General features: G+C 35.8%; 1 protein-coding gene and 1 long non-coding RNA gene across 3 annotated transcripts in view; one reads left to right on the top strand and one right to left on the bottom strand.

The window, feature by feature from the left end:
- LOC143255989 (tumor necrosis factor receptor superfamily member 16-like) overlaps positions 1-22,018 on the top strand; it is a 34,666-nt gene that overhangs the window by 5,606 nt on the left and 7,042 nt on the right. The window contains exon 2 of the mRNA XM_076512505.1: positions 7,061-7,562. Coding sequence (XP_076368620.1) covers positions 7,061-7,562 — 502 coding nt within the window. The remainder of the gene's footprint in view (positions 1-7,060; positions 7,563-22,018) is intronic.
- On the bottom strand, positions 1,561-21,987 carry LOC143255991 (uncharacterized). Of its 2 annotated transcripts, none has more exons than XR_013030954.1 (2): positions 21,825-21,987; positions 1,561-1,830 (listed from the first exon to the last, which is right to left on the bottom strand). It is a non-coding gene; the product is annotated as an uncharacterized LOC143255991 (long non-coding RNA). The 2 variants fall into 2 exon arrangements; XR_013030955.1 differs by lacking the exon at positions 21,825-21,987 and adding an exon at positions 5,888-6,022 and having other exon boundaries at positions 1,713-1,830.

The following is a 22,018-nucleotide window of genomic DNA, read 5'->3' as shown; positions in this document are numbered from 1 at the left end:
TCTCTTGTTTTACTGTGATGTGTAATGTTTCTCTTGTTTTACTGTGATGTGTAATGTTTCTCTTGTTTTACTGTGATGTGTAATGTTTCTCTTGTTTTACTGTGTATAGTGTTTGTCTTGTTTTACTGTGATAGTGTTTGTCTTGTTTTACTGTGATGTGTAACGTTGTGATGTATAGTGTTTGTCTTGTTTTACTGTGATGTGTAATGTGTTCTCTTGTTTTACTGTGATGTGTAACTGTGATGTGTCTCTTGTTTTACTGTGATGTATAGTTTTTGTCTTGTTTTACTGTGATGTGTAACGTTTCTCTTGTTTCACTTTGATGTGTAATGTTTCTCTTGTTTTACTGTGATGTGTAACGTTTCTCTTGTTTTACTGTGATGTGTAACGTTTCTCTTGTTTTACTCGTTTCTTGTTTTACTGTGATGTGTAACGTTTCTCTTGTTTTACTGTGATGTGTAACGTTTCTCTTGTTTTACTGTGATGTGTAATGTTTGTCTTGTTTTACTGTGATGTATAGTGTTTGTCTTGTTTTACTGTGATGTATAGTGTTTGTCTTGTTTTACTGTGATGTATAGTGTTTGTCTTTTTTTACTGTGATGTGTAGTGTTTGTCTTGTTTTACTGTGATGTATACTGTTTGTCTTGTTTTACTGTGATGTATAGTGTTTGTCTTTTTTTACTGTGATGTGTAGTGTTTGTCTTGTTTTACTGTGATGTGTAACGTTTCTCTTGTTTTACTGTGATGTGTAACGTTTCTCTTGTTTTACTGTGATGTGTAACGTTTCTCTTGTTTCACTGTGATGTGTAATGTTTCTCTTGTTTTACTGTGATGTGTAACGTTTCTCTTGTTTCACTGTGATGTGTAATGTTTCTCTTGTTTTACTGTGATGTGTAACGTTTCTCTTGTTTTACTGTGATGTGTAACGTTTCTCTTGTTTTACTGTGATGTGTAATGTTTGTCTTGTTTTACTGTGATGTATAGTGTTTGTCTTGTTTTACCGTGATGTATAGTGTTTGTCTTGTTTTACTGTGATGTATAGTGTTTGTCTTGTTTTACTGTGATGTGTAGTGTTTGTCTTGTTTTACTGTGATGTGTAATGTTTGTCTTGTTTTACTGTGATGTGTAACGTTTCTCTTGTTTTACTGTGATGTGTAGTGTTTGTCTTGTTTTACTGTGATGTGTAACGTTTCTCTTGTTTTACTGTGATGTGTAATGTTTGTCTTGTTTTACTGTGATGTGTAATGTTTGTCTTGTTTTACTGTGATGTGTAATGTTTGTCTCGTTTTACTGTGATGTGTAGTGTTTGTCTTGTTTTACTGTAACTTTAACTAATTATTCTTACTATGAAACTGATATTTTTCGTTGAAGCCTCTGTTTTTTTAAGTATACAGTTTTAAATTTAGCTTTAACGAAACGGAAGTTCTTCCGATAATTCAGACATTGCAATGTTATCGTAAACACATGTAATGAATACACACGCAGCCCGTGCACGTGAACTGCATTTTAAAATAAAGGTTCATGGAACAAGTCACATCGTAGGATGAAATTCCACAGATGAGGCTTTTTGTACATATTTATACAAGAAATGGATCTAACACTTTTTTCTTTACATAAGTTCTTTGCCTAGGGTGTTCTGGCTGTAGTAGTGGACTCAGACGTTTCAAATCAGGGTGACTTGCCGTCTGTCAGTAGATCGCAAGTTGCCACGTGCAAGAGGCACCAGCGGTTTGCTATCACAATGTGGAACAGCTCCTCGGGAAACACATGTACGACGTCATCAGATAAGACAATGCGCTGTTGTCGAGATTTCTTGGCCGGCGACGTTCTCTGGAACGATGCAATAACATAAGAGAACGTTCGGTTTTTACTTACGTATGCCAGACTAAACATGTTATAGATGTCAAAGACAAATATACACCCCACCATGGGTAACATAAACAAACAAGAAGTGAATATCAGTTGCACTAATGTGATTTCTTATGAGTAGAAAAAAAAAAAAAAAACATTTTGTTTTATTTTTATCTTAGATAAAATTACAGATGCATTAACTACTTTTTCAGGTTAAACTAGACGAGGGACTTTTAAGATAATGTTTAAGACCTTTTTTCTGTCAGTGTCTTTCTCACCGAGTTTACGTGTATTTTATATCTTACCTAGGTATACCCAGGAATAATACAATAGTTGTAATGAATAACCTAATCAAATACAACTTTTGTGTATTATAAACTGAATACGATTAATTATTCGCTCGTCTGGCACCGGGTTTTGAGGCCTTTGAGGACCCGGGAGGGCCAGATACATTTTCGATTTTTTTCCTCTCTCCTGAATTAGTGATTTGATACCTGTCAGATGTTACTGGTAGGATTGTAAACACTGACTTCTTCGACTTTTCACGGCAGTGTTCTTGAACATAGTGCTAATTACATTTAGTATAATTTAAAAGTTTTCTCTTTATTTGGTCACAAACGTTTTGTACCGAAGGACATTGTTTCATGTGGTTGTGTAAGATCACAAACAGTTCCGAAACCAAATTACAGTTGTTTACAAGAGGTATTCACTAGCACGCATTTATATATAAAATACTCTTTTTAATACAACGATGACATCTAACTTTTTGTCAAATAATTTTAACGTCTGGTGCAGGTGGTCTTATATCTAAGGTATAAATTTAACGGTAAATGGAACTTAGCCCTACTAATATCGTGTATGATATTATTTCTGTTATCAAATCATTTTGGTATAAATTTTTATTAAAGTAGCGGAACGAACAATGTGTTTTTTAAGTTGAGATAGTTTTGGTTTGTATAATATTAAAATGTTGAGGAGATAGGTTTTGTTTGTATAATATTAAAATGTCGAGTGTGGTTTTTAGTCAGAGGCAAGGATAGATGTTTGTATCATTTTTTCTTCCATACAAACACTATCACTGAACAGATACATTTCCTTCACCGATATTGTTTTATCACAAGTTTACTACGTATAACGGGCTCGGCATGGCCAAGCGCGTAAGGCGCGCGACTCGTAATCCGAGGGTCGCGGGTTTGCGCCCGCGTCGCGCTAAACATGCTCACCCTTTCAGCCATGGGGGCGTTATAATGTGACGGTCAATCCCACTTTTCGTTGGTAAAAAAGTAGCTCAAGAGTTGGCAGTGGGTGGTGATGACTAGCTGCTTTCCCTCTAGTCTTACACTACTAAATTAGGGACGGCTAGCACAGATAGCCCGCGAATAGCTTTGTGAGAAATTCCAAAACAAACAAACTACGTATAATATAACACGTTTCATAAAATAATAGTAATAATATTTTCCCACACAAACGCTGTTAACAGGCTAACACATTTCCTCCAACACAATAATTTCAGTTCATCCTCGGCATGTTTTCTTCTCAGCAAATATTACTTTGTTTATTATGATTTGGGGAAACATGTTAACTATAAAAACAAAAATATTAAACTTGTTTATTCTAAATCTTTTTTTTTTTAACTTGATATTTAATATGCTAGAATTTAACAGAATGTTGACACCCTATACCTTTGTGATCATAAGATGGAATGTCTCTTTAGTTATTAATATAAATATACAGGCCCTATCTGTAGAGTTAACAACTCTAGAAACTGACCTTCGATACCCCAGTTGCACAGCGGTATATCTGCAGAGTTAACAACTCTAGAAACTGACCTACGATACCCCAGTTACACAGCAGTATATCTGCAGAGTTAACAACTCTAGAAACTGACCTTCGATACTCGTGGTGGGCAGAGCACAGATAGTCCGTTGTGTAGCTTTGTGCTTAACTACAAAAAACGAACTTAAAAGTTGGCGGTGGTTGGCGTTGATCAGCTTCCTTCCCTTAATAACCATCAAAATTAGAAATGACGAGCGCAGACCGTTTTGAAAGAGGTCACAACAAATGTGTGTAATTAGCTCTAATCATCTTATGGTAAACAAAATAACATTGTTCTGTAAACAACAACATGTGCAGGGGAGACAGAGAGAAAACTAATCTTAAGAAATTACAAATAATACAAAATTCAACACTCGCCATATTATTATATGAAGTGTATTATACTTCAAACAATGTTTATATGATAAAATATTGTTGGAGGAAATGTATTTTCCAGCTGGTAAAACGTATATGGAAGAACATACAAAATTGTATTTTTGAGCAAAAATGAGCTTTTATAACGCCCCCATGGCTGAAAAGGCGAGCATGCTTGGTGTGATGGGGATTCGAATCCGCGAATTACGAGTGGAGTGCCTTAACCACCTGACTATGCCTGGCCCGCATGTTATTAGGACTAACTGTGCTATGTTAAAATGGTATTCTTAGTTTGAGCCGAGGCGTGGTCCGTATAGTTGGCTTGATGAAACGACCTGCGACATTTTTCGGTAAAAACGTGCAGAGCCGAGAGTCTGTTATAAAGATTAACCGTCAAATCCTCTTATTCGGTTATACAAATGTTGCCCATAAGCTTGTAGTGGGTGCTCTTAACTAGGTGCTTCCCATTCAGTACATCAGGTCAAAATTAAAGACTGCTATGCACGGACAACTTTGTGTGAAATTATAAATAATAATAATAATAAAAACCGTGAGGAAAATGCATATGGCTCCCGTTTTTTACTACTATGTACAAAACCAGCGAATTAAAATAATATATGACATTTCGAAGTAAATTTCGTTTTGTAGATCTTTAAACAAAATCTGTGCGAGTGTGGAAATTATGGATAGATTGATTTTTGTCCTTAAATAACTTCTCTTATCATCATTTATGCCGCATTGTTGTTGTGCAAATAATTTTTGAGTGGAGATTTATTTTGGCTTATTTTTTCATATACATCTGGGTTAAAGGACTTAACTAGCAATCTCCAGGTCGTGGGTCACCGAATATACCCTTTCAGCTGTGAAGACGTTATAATGTGCTGTCAGTTCCACTATTCATTGGCAAAAGTGTAGTTTTAGAGTTGGTGGTGGGTACTGTTGACGAGTTGTCTTCCTTCTGGCCTATCACTACTGAAAATTAGGAATGGCTTGCACAACTAACTCTCCAATAGGTTTGTACAATTCAAACCAAACATATACACAAATCTGGTGATAATAATTAGATATTTGGGTATTCATTTCCGTCTTTTTATGATTTAATTCAACATTCCACCCAGTGACTCAGCGGTATGTCTACGGACTTACAACGCTAAAAACGGGATTTCGATACCCGTGGTGGGCAAAGCGCACAGATAGCCCATTGTGTAGCTTTGTGCTTAATTCAAAACAACAACAACTGAATACAACATAATGTGATCAGAGATTGATTTTACAGTTTTTTTTAATATTAAATTACATTTCGTATAATTGCTTTTACTAACATCTTTCAAACGTATTTAAAAGTCGCTTTAAAATAATCTGTTGAATCGTTATTAATAGTTCCAAGTGCTTATTTGATCATACAGACAACTTTCCACAGTCGTTAGGACAATACCAAAGTAATGAAAAAATACTGAATTTATTAACGCGCGCTTGAAATTTTAACGATTATTACAAGTTCAGTAATTTATTTCGAGATGCTGTACACTTTAAAATCTTGAAGGAACTCTTCGGACAATCCATTCAAGTTATTACAAACAGAATATTACATTCTTACAGTGTGTTGATGAGACTTTACTGTATAACTATGGCTCTCAGTGAAAGCAAGAACCGAAATTATTCAGGTCATAAAAGTCTTCATATTCAAATCTTGTGACAGCAGAAATAGCATAATGTCTTTTTTTTTTTTTTTAATAGCTTACACAAAATATTCTTACGTTCTTGATTCTTTATGACATCATACACAATGGACAATAAAGTCAGACTTGGAGGAAATAATCGCTATTATTTAAATTCAGTTACTTACTTATTTTATTTAACTGTATGCATGGGTGATCGTGTAATATAGGCCTATGCCTGCATCCTGTCAGTAAGTACCACGTCATCATTTGCGGGTTGAATTACCTTTGAAATTAGGTTCATTTCTTGTTGGTTCACTTTGATGTTTCCGTCGTTACATCTGGTTTCATGAGAACTATTTAAAACAGAGGGCGCTTTTGTAGATGAATGTAATTTTCAAAATTATCATCACTGTGATAAATAATGGAGAAATGGTTCAGTTAAACATGTTGGTATTCTGTCATGAATTTGTTAATTTGAAGTGTTTGTTTTCCAAGTAAAATAACCATTCTTTCTTTGATTTGATTTGGTGGTAGTTTTACTTATTTAAGAAAAAAAGGCCTAGAATTAAAGAAAATGAATACCCACAATGTAAGAACAGTATAATATGAATGATATTATAATATATTCTTTTATTATTACGTCTTCATTTATTACATCAGAGGTCCGGCATGGCCAAGTGTGTTAAAGCGTTCGACTCGTAACTTGAGGGTCACGGGTTCGAATCCAGGTAGCACCAAACATGCTCACCCTTTCAGCCATGGGGGCGTTATTATGTGACGGTCAATCCCACTATTTGTTGGTAAAAGAGTAGACCAAGAGTTGGCGGTGGGTGGTGATGACTAGCTGCCTTCCCTCTAGTCTTGCACTGCTAAATTAGGGACGGCTAGCGCATATAGCCCTCGAGTAGCATTGTACGAAATTCAAAAACAAACAAACAAACTTAGCTAAATTCTCTGTGTGTGTATGTTCGGAAGCAATACACAATTGTGTTTTAATATTTTAAACGTGTGATGTTTTTAAGTTAGAAAAATTCAAGTCAGTTCTATAATCATTTGAAAATGAATCTTAACTATGACTAAGTAAAATTATATTTTTTCTGTTTCTAATTCGTATACTCGTCAGTCATGTATATGTAACTCAATTTTTAATGAGCATTTTCAAAACAGATACGGCATAAAACATTTATCTCACTGTCACTTGGTTAGGTCCTCTTATTTTGTTTTTAAAAATCTGAACAGCGCCAAAGGACTCATGAAAGTGGCGTATTAATAAAAATAAAACGTGACGCATCTCCAAGTAAACAGAAATATTCTACTATGTTTACATATTTGTAACTGACATTCTTATAACACCACAGGTGAGGGATATTGCGAGTGAAATCCCATCGACCGACTTGCAGCATGCTAACATGACAGGTTGTATGACTTGCCCACCAGGGTTTGGAGTCGAACACCAGTGCTTGGATAATGAAGAAACGCGATGTGCTTCCTGTCGCCCTGGAGAGACGTTTTCAACGACTTATAGCGACGTAGCCACGTGTATGAACTGTAGTGAATGCCCATTGCATGCACTTCTACTAAAGGAATGTAATGTTACACATGACACGGAGTGTGTTTGCGAGAAAGGGTTTTATCTGGACAACAAAACCAATCAGTGTGTTTCATGTGAACTGTGCTCACACGGCTGGGGGGTAGCAAGGCAATGTTCTCCTACAAGAAACACTGTCTGCCGAAAATGCCCCCCTGGCACCTACTCTGGACTCTTGAGTGGCACTCTGGGTTGTGAATTATGCACTACGTGCCGTGCTAACCAAGCCATGCTACAAGAATGCACACCCATACAAGACACTATTTGTATAGGTAAGTAGATTCGTCAAATAATATTATGTTGTTGTACTTAACGCAATTTAAAGTTTTACGTGATACTCGGGTCTCCTTAGATAATTGGTTAAATGCGTTTATAACCGAGTAACAGTTTATCGAGAACTGCATACGTTTCTATTACTAGGAAATTAAAACTCGTTTACAAATTTTTTAACAAGTTGACTTGTAGCATTTATTGTTTGTTTTAGGAAAAACACTTTTGGGTATCTTCTATGTCTGCTACGTGGGATCGAATCCCGGATTTTAATTTTGTAATCTTACAGATTTACCGCTGTTCCACTGGAGAGAATGCAGAATTTAAATTTCAAAATAGCAACCTTTGTTGCCAACATAAAAGCAGTGTTCAAATCATAACAATAAGGCAAAATCCGTATCATGCTATAATGGAACTTTGCTTATTTGATACCGGAAAAACTTTTTTATTACGCGATGTACAACCTTCAATTTCGCGAATTTTTTATCCTGAGTACAAGTAAATTTTCAACAGGGGTCACGAGTTTCCCGTCACGAAAAACTTTATTATATGACGTCTTGAGGCGCCACACACGGATTTAATACACTAGCACCACCGGTAATTAAAAAACAATCTCTACTTACGAAATAGTACAACCGATCTTCCAAAAAATAACTTTAAACTAAATAGAAACATCATTACGATTACTTAATTCGCCGTGACAAAGAATGTGGAGGTTTTGAACCCAAAACAAACGTTATGTACTTTTATTACGCAAGTAGAAACACGCGAACCTTCTTGTATATATAATTAACTAAGTTTAAACTTTCCTGATGAGGTTATAGTCTATACATACGAGTATACCGCGAATTTAATTACCTCATTTAGCAATCAATTATGATTTAGCAATAATTGTATGAAAGAAAGAAAAAAGAGCAATTACAAACCAATTTTATAAGTGTATTATGGAGGTGTTGTAGGTTAAATACTTTTTGTTTTTAATCTAGACATTTGTTGCCGAAGGGAGTTTAATACCACGTCCTGGGCGTAGTTTTATGACCAAAGACGATCGGTTTGTAAATTTAGGAAATATAACGTGAGTTAGGCTAGAGAAGCGATTCCCAAATATCGGCTACAAGGTGGCTGAAAAACAAAACATTGTAATTTTAAAATATAATAGCACTTACTTGAATTATTTTACTGTATAATTTAAACGGAAAAGTACTAATATTCAATAGCCCGTGACGTTTCAGTACCATCTATTACTTTCAACCAGTTACTTCATTGCTGTAAATATTAAGTTTGTATTCTTGAAGAAGCAATAGCAAATACGTCGATAGTTTTAGCGCTCAAGTAATGAGCAAATATTGATTTGATTTCTATTAAGCATAAGGCTACTTAAGGCTATCTATTGTCTACTTAGTAAGGGTGTTAATTAACCAGATGGTTAGCGTCGTAAACTTGAGACTTAGTGGTGTTAACCACTGAGCCACTGGAGCTTTGTTGTGTTAATATTTACTTTTACCTTAACCCTGTTCTATTAGTGAACAATGATCAAGTTAATCAAAGCAGTAGAAAAATAAAACATTTTATACCATTTTGTAGGCCGATAAGACTATGTAACAATTGCTTACGCCTAAAGTAAACGGAAAAGACATATTTTTCTCTTCAACATTTGCTTTTGTGATCTGAGACCGTATAACGAAAACATGATGGGAGACTATATTTGGGGACTGATACGTGAAAGTGATTTACATTACAGTCGCAAATCTCGAAAAACTACTCACTTCTAAACATTTTTGTTAATTTTTGTGTAACTTTACTATAAATACAGGTCACAAAAGCAAAGTTTGAAGGGAATAATGGCCATTTTCTGTACTTTTACAACATAAACAATTAAGAAATGACACATACTATCCAGGAACAAAATTTGTGTTAGTGTAATACAACAGAATTCATACAACAATTGAAGTAGTTACAAGAATGATGATATAGAATTATACTGGTAAAAATAAAATAGAATCTACACAAAACTTCAAGATGGCAGCACGTTTTTGAAACTATTGAAAATTTAATGGAAATAAAATAAATAATTGGAAACAGCATTGAGAAGAAGGAGATGAATTTATAGATCAGGAAGAAAGTTACGAAAAATTACAAGACGAACTGAAATATATAAAATGAGAAGATAGAAAAAATTAAGATGGAATTTTATAAGTACAAGATCTTAGGTTTACAAAACAATTGCAAATCCAGATCAAGAAAGTGTACAGATAGAAATATTTTAATAAAACAAGTGTTCAGAAAGCTAACACTAACCAGATTGAAGAAGTACAGAAGTGTAATATTATCAAGGCTAAAGCAACTATTATAAATGTACAGAAGGATGAAATGCTTAGAAATCGTAGTAGTAAATGTGAGGATAAAACTAGCCACACCACCTCTTTATCCACTCAAACATTTCATTCTCAAGCATCATTAATTATGCAGTATGGGTTAGGAGAACTTGTTACCACTTTTGTTTTGTCATCTACGTCTGTACGATCTTCACGGACTACTCAAGCCGTAAGTTAAGAGAACTGAGAAACCAGTGGGTACAGTTTGGAATAAATTCCAAGACGAATGGATGGAATAATGAATGGCAAGCTATTGATTAGACATTTCAGAGGATCCGTTTCAATAAAATTAGGCAGTATTTCAAAAGAGGATCCTAACAATTACCAGGTAAACAGATTTTGAAATGTCATATCAGAAGGAAATTGCAAAAGTTCAGGAGCATAGGGAGGAGGAAGAATGATACATTGGTCAAACTTGTTGAAGATGTGGAAATGCTTGTCCAGTTGTCTTAAAAAGAGAATTTGTTTTGTTTGGTTTTTAATTTCGCGCAAAGCTACACGAGGACTATCTGCGCTAGCCCTCCTTAATTTAATAGTGCGAGACTAGAGGGAAGGCAGTTATTCATCACCACCCAGTGCTAACTCTTGGGTTACTCTTTTACCAACGAATAGTGGGATTAACCGTTACATTATAACGCCCCTACGCCTAAAATAGTTAGCATGATTGGTGGGACAGGGAATTCGAATCCGTGCCCCTCAGATTGTGATAGAGCGTTATGACCACCTGGCTATGCCAGGCCATGACTTAGTTACTACAATATGCTTGAAAGTTCAGGAAACAATTTAAATAGTATGAGACGTGATGATTTTTGTGATGTTGTTACAGTAATTGATTATTCAGTTTATGAGTATGTTAATTTTTATGTCAGCCAATTTATTAATTTAAATTTGTGAATATTATGCTTGCACTTCAAGGAAGAAACAAAAACTTTAAGAAGTACGACACGTTTAAGTGAAGTTATTGTGTTAGTGTACTACTGCGCACTTAGCCTAGGTATTTAAGTGAGGATTAGTTAATCCAGGAGTCTCCAAACTGTTTTGGACAAGGGCCGGGAGGTAGGTCATTTTAGGCTTCGCGGGCAGGAGGGATCGTAATGAAATTAAGTAGGGATACATGCATGATCAGTAAACATCACTAATTTATTTCTCATAACAGCACATGCTGAAAATATTTAAGATATACAATCGTCTTTTTTTTCAGTATAAAACTGGTGATTTTCTGACAAAATTACAGTTAACTGAGGTTCAAAGTTAGTGTTCCCTATCATCAAAAGTGATTACAAATGTTCTTCAGATAAGGTTGATCTGTAACTAGATTTCACGTATTTCATCTTTGAAATTGTCTTCACAGAAATAGGTAAAAAAACTGAAATGAATCCACGAGTAAAGATTTTAACTTCACACATTGATGACTTGGTAGGCATTTATAGAACTCTACCAATTGTATTTGCCCTTCAACATGTCGTTAAGTTGCAGATCAATAATTTTCATTTGAACTTCAGGTGGCAGTTCATCGATGACGCAATTAATGGGTTTTCGTAGATCCTTATTTCTGTTTTATTTGCATCAAAATCAGAAAAACGTTCCTTGAACTGTAGGTTCAGGTCAGAAAAGATGTCTTGTGCAAACCTGTGTGTGAATGGGGATCCCGCTTTTGTGCAAACCTGTGTGTGAATGAGGATCCCGCTTTTCACAACATGGAAAGCGGGTGAAGCAACTCCTCATTAACTGGGACTTAAAAACAAGTATTGCCGAAATGTTTTCACCTCGATGTACATATTCACAGATAAGTGTGATTTTGCCTTGTAATCTAAGATTGAATTCATTCAGGTTCATGGTCAAGTCCACAGAAAAAGCTAATTTTCAAAGCCATTCACTGTTTGTGAGTAATGGTTGAGGACGGTTCTTTTCATTTAAGAAAATTTCAATCTCATTTCCAAGCTAAAAAAAATGCGACATAACCTTCCCACAGCTAAGCCATGGAACTGAAGTGTCGTAGTGCAAGTCGGGATATGTTGCTTCTATTTCCGCCAAAAATTTTATGGAATTGAAGATGGTTGAGCCCACGAGAGCGAATGAAGTACACTGTTGAGATTACACGTTCCATGACAAGTGATAGATTCAGATATTTTCCGCTCATTGCCTGCTGATGAATAATGCAGTGAAGAATTATAAGCTTGGAGCAACCCGCACTTTCAACAGTTTTGTAAATATGCTCAACTAAAACTTTTCCCTAACCACACATACTTGTACCACCATCTGTTGTAATGTACTTAAGCAGTTTCCATTCCAGGTTGTACTGACTTATTGATTTTTCGACATCTTTGAAAATGTCCTCATCTGTGGTTGTTCCATGCATACTATGCACAGAAGCTAATTCTTCAGTCACTTCAAAATTAATATTGACTCCGCAAATAAACAACATAACTGTGAAGTGTCGGACACATCTGCTGGGTCGTCAAGCGCGATGGAAAAGCACTCGAGCTCTTTGGCCTTGTCTTTCAACTGAGACACAATATTTCTTCCAATGTCCTCGACTCTACGAGCAACTGTATTCGCCAAAAGGCTAATAGTCTTAAATAAGTCTACTTTTTCTGAGCACATTTCTCCGGCTTCTTCAATTATACATAATTTCATTAGCTCATCATCGGTAAATGGTTTTCTTCGCTTGGCTAACAGGTGGTGCCACTCAAAAACATGTTCTTGTTGCAGCTTCATTCTCGGCTTTCACCCTCTTAAATACAAACTGTTGTGACGATAAGTTATGTTTCAAGGTTTCGAATTTGTTTGAACTTAGCTTTCCCGTAAACTGAGAATAATTTGATGAGCGCTTTGTTTTATAATGTCTATGAATGGTTTATTCTGTCAGTGCTACGACAGTCTAGTTGCATATTAAGCACAACGCTTTGTTACGTGATTCAATAATGAGTAGTCCACACTCCACTGTTATTTAAAAGCACGACATTCAGAGAAAACCTTTCTCTTCTTCCCTTGTCCTGACATAATAACTAGAAATGGCTATGAACCCTAACATGAAGTAAATAGCATCATCCACTGCCACATTGAAGTACACGTAGCAGGCGTGGGAAGAAACACGCTGCTTCAGGGTAGTGGGATCAATGAGTGATATGGCGCAAGAATAAGTAACGTCGTTTTTCAGCAAACAGAAAAGTGTATCGCACCTATATTGGCTTTTGCTCAATTACGTTTTATTTTTATATAATTAAAAATGAAAATGATATCATTATATCGTTTTATGACTTTAATAAACTGTTAAAAACCGAAGTCGCGGGCCGTACTTTGGAGACCCCTCAGTTAAGCTAAGGGAAGAAGTTATAGAGGGAAAAATAAATCGTCTTTCATATCATTAATTGGATTGGCAAAGACCCTACAGTAACAGATGCAATGTTTAATATAGGAGAACCACTAGGAATGTAGACGTATACTGGTGCCTCTATTGAAAAACAGTAAAGTATCTGTCTATAAATGTTCTCCAGTTCATTTGATGCTGTTAATTAGCAGGGGAGGGATGAAATATTTATTCTAGTAATGGGAGCGGCTTATTTTTGTCCTGCTCTCCCAGTTCGAGCATTGCGTTATTTTCGTCCTGCTCTCCCTGTTCGAGCATTGCGTATACAGTTTTTGTTTTGGTCTTGTACAAACACGAGAGACTTGTCGTTTTGTTCACTTTATATAGATAACATTTAATCAGATTCCAGGAAGTTGAATGAAATTTGACAAAACTCGCAAGACTGTTTATTATATTTTCTATGGTCGTATAATTCTTTCTTTTAATACTTTATGTAAGACTTCAGTACCTGGAAAGAAACAACAACAAAACATTATTGAAAATCATCCAGGTATTCCTTGCTTTACGACCCCCGCTAGTACAGCGGTATGTCCACGGATTTATAACGCTAAAATCAGGGGTTCGATTCCCTCCGGTGGGCTTAATAGATATTCCGATGTGGCTTTGCTATAAAAAAAACACACGCACTCCTTGCTTTATAGCGCCTCCAAGTGACACAAAAAGTCTCTTCTTAAGAATTTCAATAATTTAAGAGTTATGATAAAACTCACTTACTGCGTAGAAATGTCATGACGTGACAACTAACTCAAGTATTGAAGTCGGTAATACTACAAACAGGTTTATTTCGAGTAGAGAGTTATGAAATAGTTTCAAAAAAAGAAAATCAAGGGGCTTGTTTGTTTGTTTTGAATTTCGCGCAAAGCTAGCCGTCTCTAATTTAACAGTGTAAGACTAGAGAGAAAGCAGCTAGTTATCACCACCCGCCACTAACTGTTGGGCTGGTCTTTTACTAACGAATAGTGGGATTGGCCGTTAAATTATAACACCCCCATGGCTGAAAGGGCAAGCATGTTTGGTGTAACGGGGATTCGAACCCGCGACTCTTAGATGACGATTAGAGCGCCTCAACCACCTGGCCTAAATCAAGGGGTCTTAAGGGGTGAAGTAAAACTAAGAATATTTCACCTGCTCCATCTAGACAAGGTTTATTATTATATGAAACCATCTTTAGATTTTATCTAATAATATGTTCCAACTTCTTTGCCTTTACGTATGTCAGTTTTAGAACACGTGGAAGTGTTATACTGCGATGTTTCTGTTGCACTTAAGTCGTCCACGATTCTTTATCAGGCGCGTTATTATCGCGCGGGACATTAACATCGTAAGACGAATTCTGAGTTATTAAAGAAATGAATCATCATAAGCCTGAAAGGACAATTCAGTCTGAAATCGCCTGTTTAAATGTGGCTTAATTATACGAATAGTGTCTTGTATTATACCTATTGATCTCTCTTTTTTTTTTCTTTTCTGTTTTGCTCTGCACCTACAGTGTCTATATCAATTATAACACATATATGTGCAGCGTAGAAGACCAAAGTTGATGCATATTTTGCTACCCACGGGATGTGCACGTTCAGGCTCAAGGTCGCAATTAGGTATGGCTGGGGTCTGCCCATTTCGCACCTGGCAGCCTCCACTCCACGACTCCTTACCAAATAATTACAGTCTCTGTTCGAACCAGCAACATTCCATTCCTCAACTGCTGCCATTCCATCTGACCAGGGTAGAGGTGTAGTTTTGTTGGGTTTTTTTTCTTTAATTTAGCCTTAAAAGTATTTGTAACTCTTGGAGATTTTACTTGTGCAAACATAAATATGAAATTGCTTTAAAAAACTCCTTCATTTTCCGTTTTATTTTAAGCTCCAGGTTCAAAGATTTATTTTGTTGTTTATCAAGTTTCTACGGCATACAAGTATTTGTGCTTAATTTTTGAATATAAGTGAAAGTTCAGAATATTTTTTTCGAATGAGTTAGCACCGTGATTATAAAATAAAATTGGGTTTAAATGTTCATGAGAAGAAAAAACAAGCATTTAGTAAAAACGGTTATGATTCAGTCGACTCTCCTTTTGAAGACTTATCGAAGGCTAAGCCTCACAAGGCTTATGTTCAGTCATTTTTGCACTGAATAACAGAACTGACTCTCTTTTTTTCATGGTGCATTCACAGTTAAAAGTGCAGAGCGCGTTCAAACCACGGATCATTTGATTCACAGCAAGACTCGTTAACTGTTGGGCCACCCTATACCTTATTTCTTGATTTATGGGCTAGCGACCCCATATTAATATTTAATAAATATTCCCCTAAGTTAAAAAAAGTAACGTATTCAAATAAGAGGGGATCCTCAACAGCCGCGGCTATAATTACATCTGAAGTCGGTCAAGAGATGGAGCTATAAGCTAAAAGCTTGTAGATGAAAAAAAAGAAACAAAACAGCGAGAAGCCATTCTATGAACTACTCTGCCGCGATTAAAACAAAGTCTATAATTTAATTTGTTTATACGTAAGTCTCCTAGAAGTCGTATAGCTCTTAATTTCTTCTACAAGTTGTCTGTTTTAACCACCCGGACAAGTGTACAGTAGTGTGTTATTGTATGTCAGTCATTGAGTGAGTATACACCAAAAGATGTCGCATGAGGGACATTTAATGTTGCAATTTGTACTGTCGTGATAAAACGAGATCCCCCCTCTGGGTCAGCGGTAAGTCTATGGATCTACAACACTAAAATCAGGGGTTCAATTCACCTCGTTGGACATATAAGGGTAGTCCAATGTGACAAAACGAGCGGATGACAAGAATCACGAGCAAAAAGTAAAAATATTAATTACCCGTAATTTTAGTTGTATTTACTCTTAAAACAACACTTTCAGGGACCCTACGGAAGTACATCGAATAGTATATATAAGCTTAACAAAGTATAAACAACCAATACGATAACATTATTCATTCGTTTAACTGAACAGGTTTTAGCATTACTTATCTTAAGATCAACTATGCGTCTTCCACGTTAAATATACATCAAGTGGAACTTTTCAACTGTTTATTGTATGTTTGGATATCGCTAAGTAGAGAAGTACAAGTGAAACAGGTTGTCACACAACGAGTCAAAACAATGGAGGAGCCTTTGAATTATCGATGACTTTATTTGTAATCACATCAACATCAGTTTTGCTGCATTTAAACCTGTGTTTTGTAACTGTATGTGTGGCGTTCTGACTATAGTTTTAAGTATCGTTTTCAAATATTCATGCAAAGCTAGCCCTGATTTTGAGCAGAAAAATCTAATAGGAATAAAGCTGGTTAGTAGCACTCACTGCCAACTCTCTTGGGCTACTTGAATAAAATTATGGAATTTGACTGCCTCTCTTATAAAAGTATCCACAGCCAACAAAGTGCAGGACACGAACCATAGACCCTCGTATTCCCAGTGAGCACGTTCGTTCCATCTTAAGAACAGCAAAGTTGCTGAAATGGCCTTAAAATGCTAAGTAATAAGTATCTTTTGATAGCAGTGCTAGAACTGTTGCTCGTTACAGATGTGTAGAAGTTTTTAAGTCTACAAAGGCGGGTGGTAATAAATTGGGGAAATTATTAGTGGTCCGACTCCGAATATATTTTATGTTCCAGTACAAACATAAACGGATGTTTTTATAACTCGAAACTGCAATAACAGAGATTTCATAATTTTGAATACAACATTAAAAAAACGCGGATGATTTCGCTTTTACAAACTAATGAACTACTCTGTGCTACTATATCTAAAGAATTACAAATAATTATACTACGTATGAATACACGTTTACACATGCATTGAAAAATAAAAATACAGCTTTGAGATTTATTTAACTTAGTCTTAAAGAAGAATATTTTTCGTTTTTGAGAGGCAAAATCTTGTATTTGTAAAATCCATGATTATGTAATACGTACAGCGAATTCAATACAAAATAATGTACCCTTTGCTTCCTTGTTTTTGAAGTAAAGCTGAACGTTACCACCAAAAGAAAGTCTAAAAATTTGTTCAGATCATTTCAGTAATCAAACATCTTCCAAACTTATAGAAGTTAAATTTGGAGACATTCTAAAACACAGTTATCACTATGTATTTGGAGGTGACAACAACACCTTCCAAAATATAAACTGTGTTTCTTTCAAGGGTTCACTTCTTCGCACTCTGGTTAAATAACAATAAGTGAAAGCATAATCTATTAAATATACCTCTATTACATATATGCTTTGTCTGTTATGCACCCTTGCTGCTAACTATATTTTCGGTCGTAATTCCAATAATATCTCCAAAGGAACATTCTCGTTGGGACCGCCGTAGATTTACGAACTTAAAACGTTAAAATAAGGGTTTTGGTTTCACAAGGTAGATGTAACAGATAATTCACTGAGACGTTGCTCTAAAACTAACAAATAAACTCACAGGGTTCAACTGGTTTAAGAAATTTAGGTTAATTCTAACTTTTAATTCGATATAATAAATTAACAATACAAAACGCTCTGTAACACGGAATTGGAAACGGTTCAACTAGATATCTTACACATTCTGAACAAAAGCCGTTAATAAAGGTAGCAGAAATATGAGCATGAAGCATTACCGCGGCATATTTCCTGTTCTGTGTGTTATTGATATGATATATTTTTAATATTACGTTATTTTCAATTACAATATTTTAAAATTAAGACACTGCTTGTGATCATTATGTGCCAGTTGTGAAGCTTGAGGTTTAGGTGTTGTATACTCTAGTTATTGCTCGTTATTTCTAAATACAGTTCCAGTGTACTCGGCATACATTTAAAACCAATATGTATCTCGTATAATTCGTTCTGAGAAATATCTAATCTAATTATGTTTAATTTGCCAATCTAAGTCGAGTAGTGAAAAACAAAATACTGTATGTGGCTCCCTCTAGAGTTATATATCAGCATTATTAATCGCACATTAAAGTTTATAATTTCACCAGTTCTCAAATTTGAAGTTATAAACTTTCCAACCCCAAACACGAGTATTCCAAATAAGTTAAGCTACAACGTTTACTGCTCTCAGCCAATAAGATACGGTCAATTTTGTAACAAGATTTTATAGATAGAGCTCGTAAACGCACGTTTCGTAAATGAGGCTTTTCATTACCAAATATAAATGCAAAATTAATTAAATTATAAGGAAAATCTAACACTATTCTTGTAACAGATTATTTGTGGATTTGAAGTTTTCTATCACTGATTCCATGGAATATGAAGTAGTTACTACCATTGGTTTTATCTACCGTTAGCTTAAGATATGATGACATAGTTTATTTTATTTTTGAATTTTTGCGCAAAGCTACACGGACTATCTGGACTATAATTTTGCGGCGTAAGACTAGAGGGAAAGTAGCTAGTCATCACCACCCACCGCCAACGCTTGGGCTTTTCTTTTACTAATGAATAGTGGAACTGACCGTAACTTTATGACGCCCCAACGGCTGAAGGGCGAGCATCTTTAGTGTGACGAGGATTCGAAACTCGACCCTCAGATTACGAGTTGAATACCCTGGCCACCTGGCCATGCCGGGCCCAACATTACCTATATGACAGTTCTGTAGATAGTTTCATATTTCATCATTAGGTACTTTCCTTATAACATTAACATCTCTTACTTTTGATTTTGATGTGTATTACCATTATTTTTGTAGAACTTCTGCTAGTCTACAGGTTTCTTAGCTTTGAATCTGAGAAGGAAGCGACACAATTATCTGCTGTGCTTTCTCCGCCATGGGTATTGAAAGGCGGTTTTTAGCAACCTAAATCCGCAGACATACCGTTTTGCCACTGAGAGTAGGGACTGTCTAAAGACTTATCGTGTTTCCTTTTCGGCTTTTACACAAGATTAAATATTATTTATTACTTCATGTAGCCAGGCTCTAGACATTTGTTCAAGGGTATTAAATTATACTCATAGTAAACGTTTTCACACAAATTACATATATCTAGTTCCTACTACACTTAATATTGTTATATTATAATGGTCAGTTCACGTATTATTTTTTTTATGAATTTCGCGCAAAGCTATACGAGAACTGTCTGCGCTAGCCATTCCTAATTTAGCAGTTTAAAACCAGAGGGAAAGCAACTTGTCATCACCCCCCAAACTCTTGGGCTACTCTTTTACCAACAAATAATGAGAGTGACCGGTGCGATCGGGATTCGAACCCGCGACTCTCAGATTACGAGTCGAGGGTCTTAACCAGCGGGCCTCATCCTGTTGATTCGACACACTTTTAACTGAAATATATATCTAGAATTGTCATAAATATTAAGCCACCCCTAATGTTATACACAAGGGGTGACTTAATGAGTTTCATTTGATAAAAAAATGGTGTGCTATGGGGATCGTGAAAATAAATTCTAAAGAAATATCCTTTTACAACGATGGTCGAAGACAATATCTAGTGTTTATCTGGTCCCTAAACGAGGTGTACTATATTGTTGCTTTCATTAACAATATTGGTTATACCCAGGGGCGCATTTGGGGTATGTTAGGCCCCAGGTTGGATGAAGTTGTGGAACGCGTTGTGCAATTTTTGTGGTTGCATTTTCCAACCAGTTAAAGATTAAAACTATTATAAAATATTCCAGTTTTTACTCAAAACAAGATCACGTTTCACATTTTAACTATCCATTAAAATCACACTTTATGCGAACAATACATAAACATGTGGTGTTACGCATTTCTAAATGGCTGTTTACGAACTTTCGTGCCCTGCATAGCCAGGTGGGTTAAGGCGTAAGTTGAGGATCACAGGTTCGAATCCCGGTGGCACCGAACACGCTTGCCCTTTCAGCCGTGGGGGCGTTATAACATGACGGTCAATCCCACTATTTGTTGGTAAAAGTGTAGCCCAAGAGTTGGCGGTGAGTGGTAATAACAAGCTGCCTTCCCTCTAGTCTTACACTGCTAAATTAGGGACGGCTAGCGCAGATAGCCCTCGAGTAGCTTTGCACGAAATTCAAAAAACAAACTAACTTTCTTCTCTACGTATTATTTATTGTTTTGCTTGCGTGAATGTAAATGTCAGTTAATGTTAAACTGCCCTACTCATTTTAAATAAATAAAAGGTTTTTATTCATTTTTTATAATAAAAATGTATTTTCATTAGATCGCGCAGGGCTCTGTGCCGCGGGCCTTGCCCCCCCCCCCTAAATGCGGCCCGAGTTATACAAGCGAATATGTGGAATGAAATTTTTTTATTTTATTTTATTATTGCAGTATATTATAAAGATGGTTTGGTAGTGTTAACTTTATATATATTTGTGACTAACGTAAATCTCCCAAGCTGGCTAGAATTACGGCCGAAAATATTGCGAGCCGGAAAGATGGTCAGACTGATGAAATGATACATTCTAAGCTTTACAAGTTGATAATAATAATAAAAAAAAATTATCCATATTGATTCTCAGTTTCATATACAAACACAACAATTACTACATTTGTTTTGAATTTCATGCAAAGCTACTCGAGGGCTATCTGCGCTAGCCGTCCATAATTTAGCAGTATAAGACTATAGGGAAGGCAGCTAGTCATCACCACCCATCGCCAACTCTTGGGCTACTTTTACTAAAGAATAGCAGGATTGATCATCACATTGTAACCTCCCCATGGCTGAAAGGGCGAATATGTTTGGTGAGATGGAGAATCGAACCCGCGACCCTTAGATTACGAGTCGAGTGCCTTAACCACTTGGCCAAATCAGTACATACGCATACTTTAAGACAGGGTAGTTTTATTATCCTATTCTTGACGAGCATGAGTCTAGCACTGGTATTACTGTCAAAAACAAGTTCACCCAAGGCCGAAAAAGGGATCTGAAAAACACACCCATGCTACTTAAGAGTAATTTTAAACTTGGCTGGCAAAACACCATATAAAGTCATGCCCCTTAGAGAGTGGTTTTAAACTTGATTGGCAAAACACCGTATAAAGTCATGCCTCTTTAGAATAATTGTAAACTTGGCTAGCAAAGCACCGTATAAAGTCATGCCACTTAAGAGTAATTTTAAACTTGGCTAGCAAAGCACCGAATAAAGCCATGCCACTTTAGAATAATTGTAAACTTGGCTAGCAAAGCACAGTATAAAGTCATGCCACTTGAGAGTAATTTTAAACTTGGCTAGCAAAGCACAGTATAAAGTCATGCCACTTAAGAGTAATTTTAAACTTGGCTAGCAAAGCACCGAATAAAGTCATGCCACTTTATAATAATTGTAAACTTGGCTGGTAAAAAAAATCATTTTTCCCTCTACGGCTAACATTGTTCAGAGAAAATGTATATCGCTATGTTTATTTTTAACTCTTACGCACGTTTTCTTCTGTTAATGAAATATTTTTAACAACCACTTTCTGTTGGCTTAAAATGTTAGTATACATCACAGCTTTGTTCATGGAGTGATTTAAAAAGTTTCATATATATTAGCAAAATCAATACGATATTTCTTAAAGTGTAAATCACATGTTGAAAAGAGAAACAAATACGTACCAAACCACAACTGTCTTTAACATGTGCAGTAACTAGTCGGAAAATACTCTGCATTAGTTAACTAACGTTTTCCAGCGTTATTTTGAAAGGAACTCTCACGTTTTAATGACTATCAAAGGACATGATGACGCGAGAGATAAAAGAACGGGGAGCCTGTTCCTCAAAGGGCAATTAATACATAAAAAAAGGAAAAA

This window comes from Tachypleus tridentatus, chromosome 7 (genome assembly GCF_004210375.1).
Source record: "Tachypleus tridentatus isolate NWPU-2018 chromosome 7, ASM421037v1, whole genome shotgun sequence".
Lineage (NCBI taxonomy): Eukaryota > Metazoa > Arthropoda > Merostomata > Xiphosura > Limulidae > Tachypleus > Tachypleus tridentatus.
The sequence above is the reverse complement of the archived record's forward strand: the minus strand, read 5'-3'. Positions and strand labels throughout refer to the sequence as shown.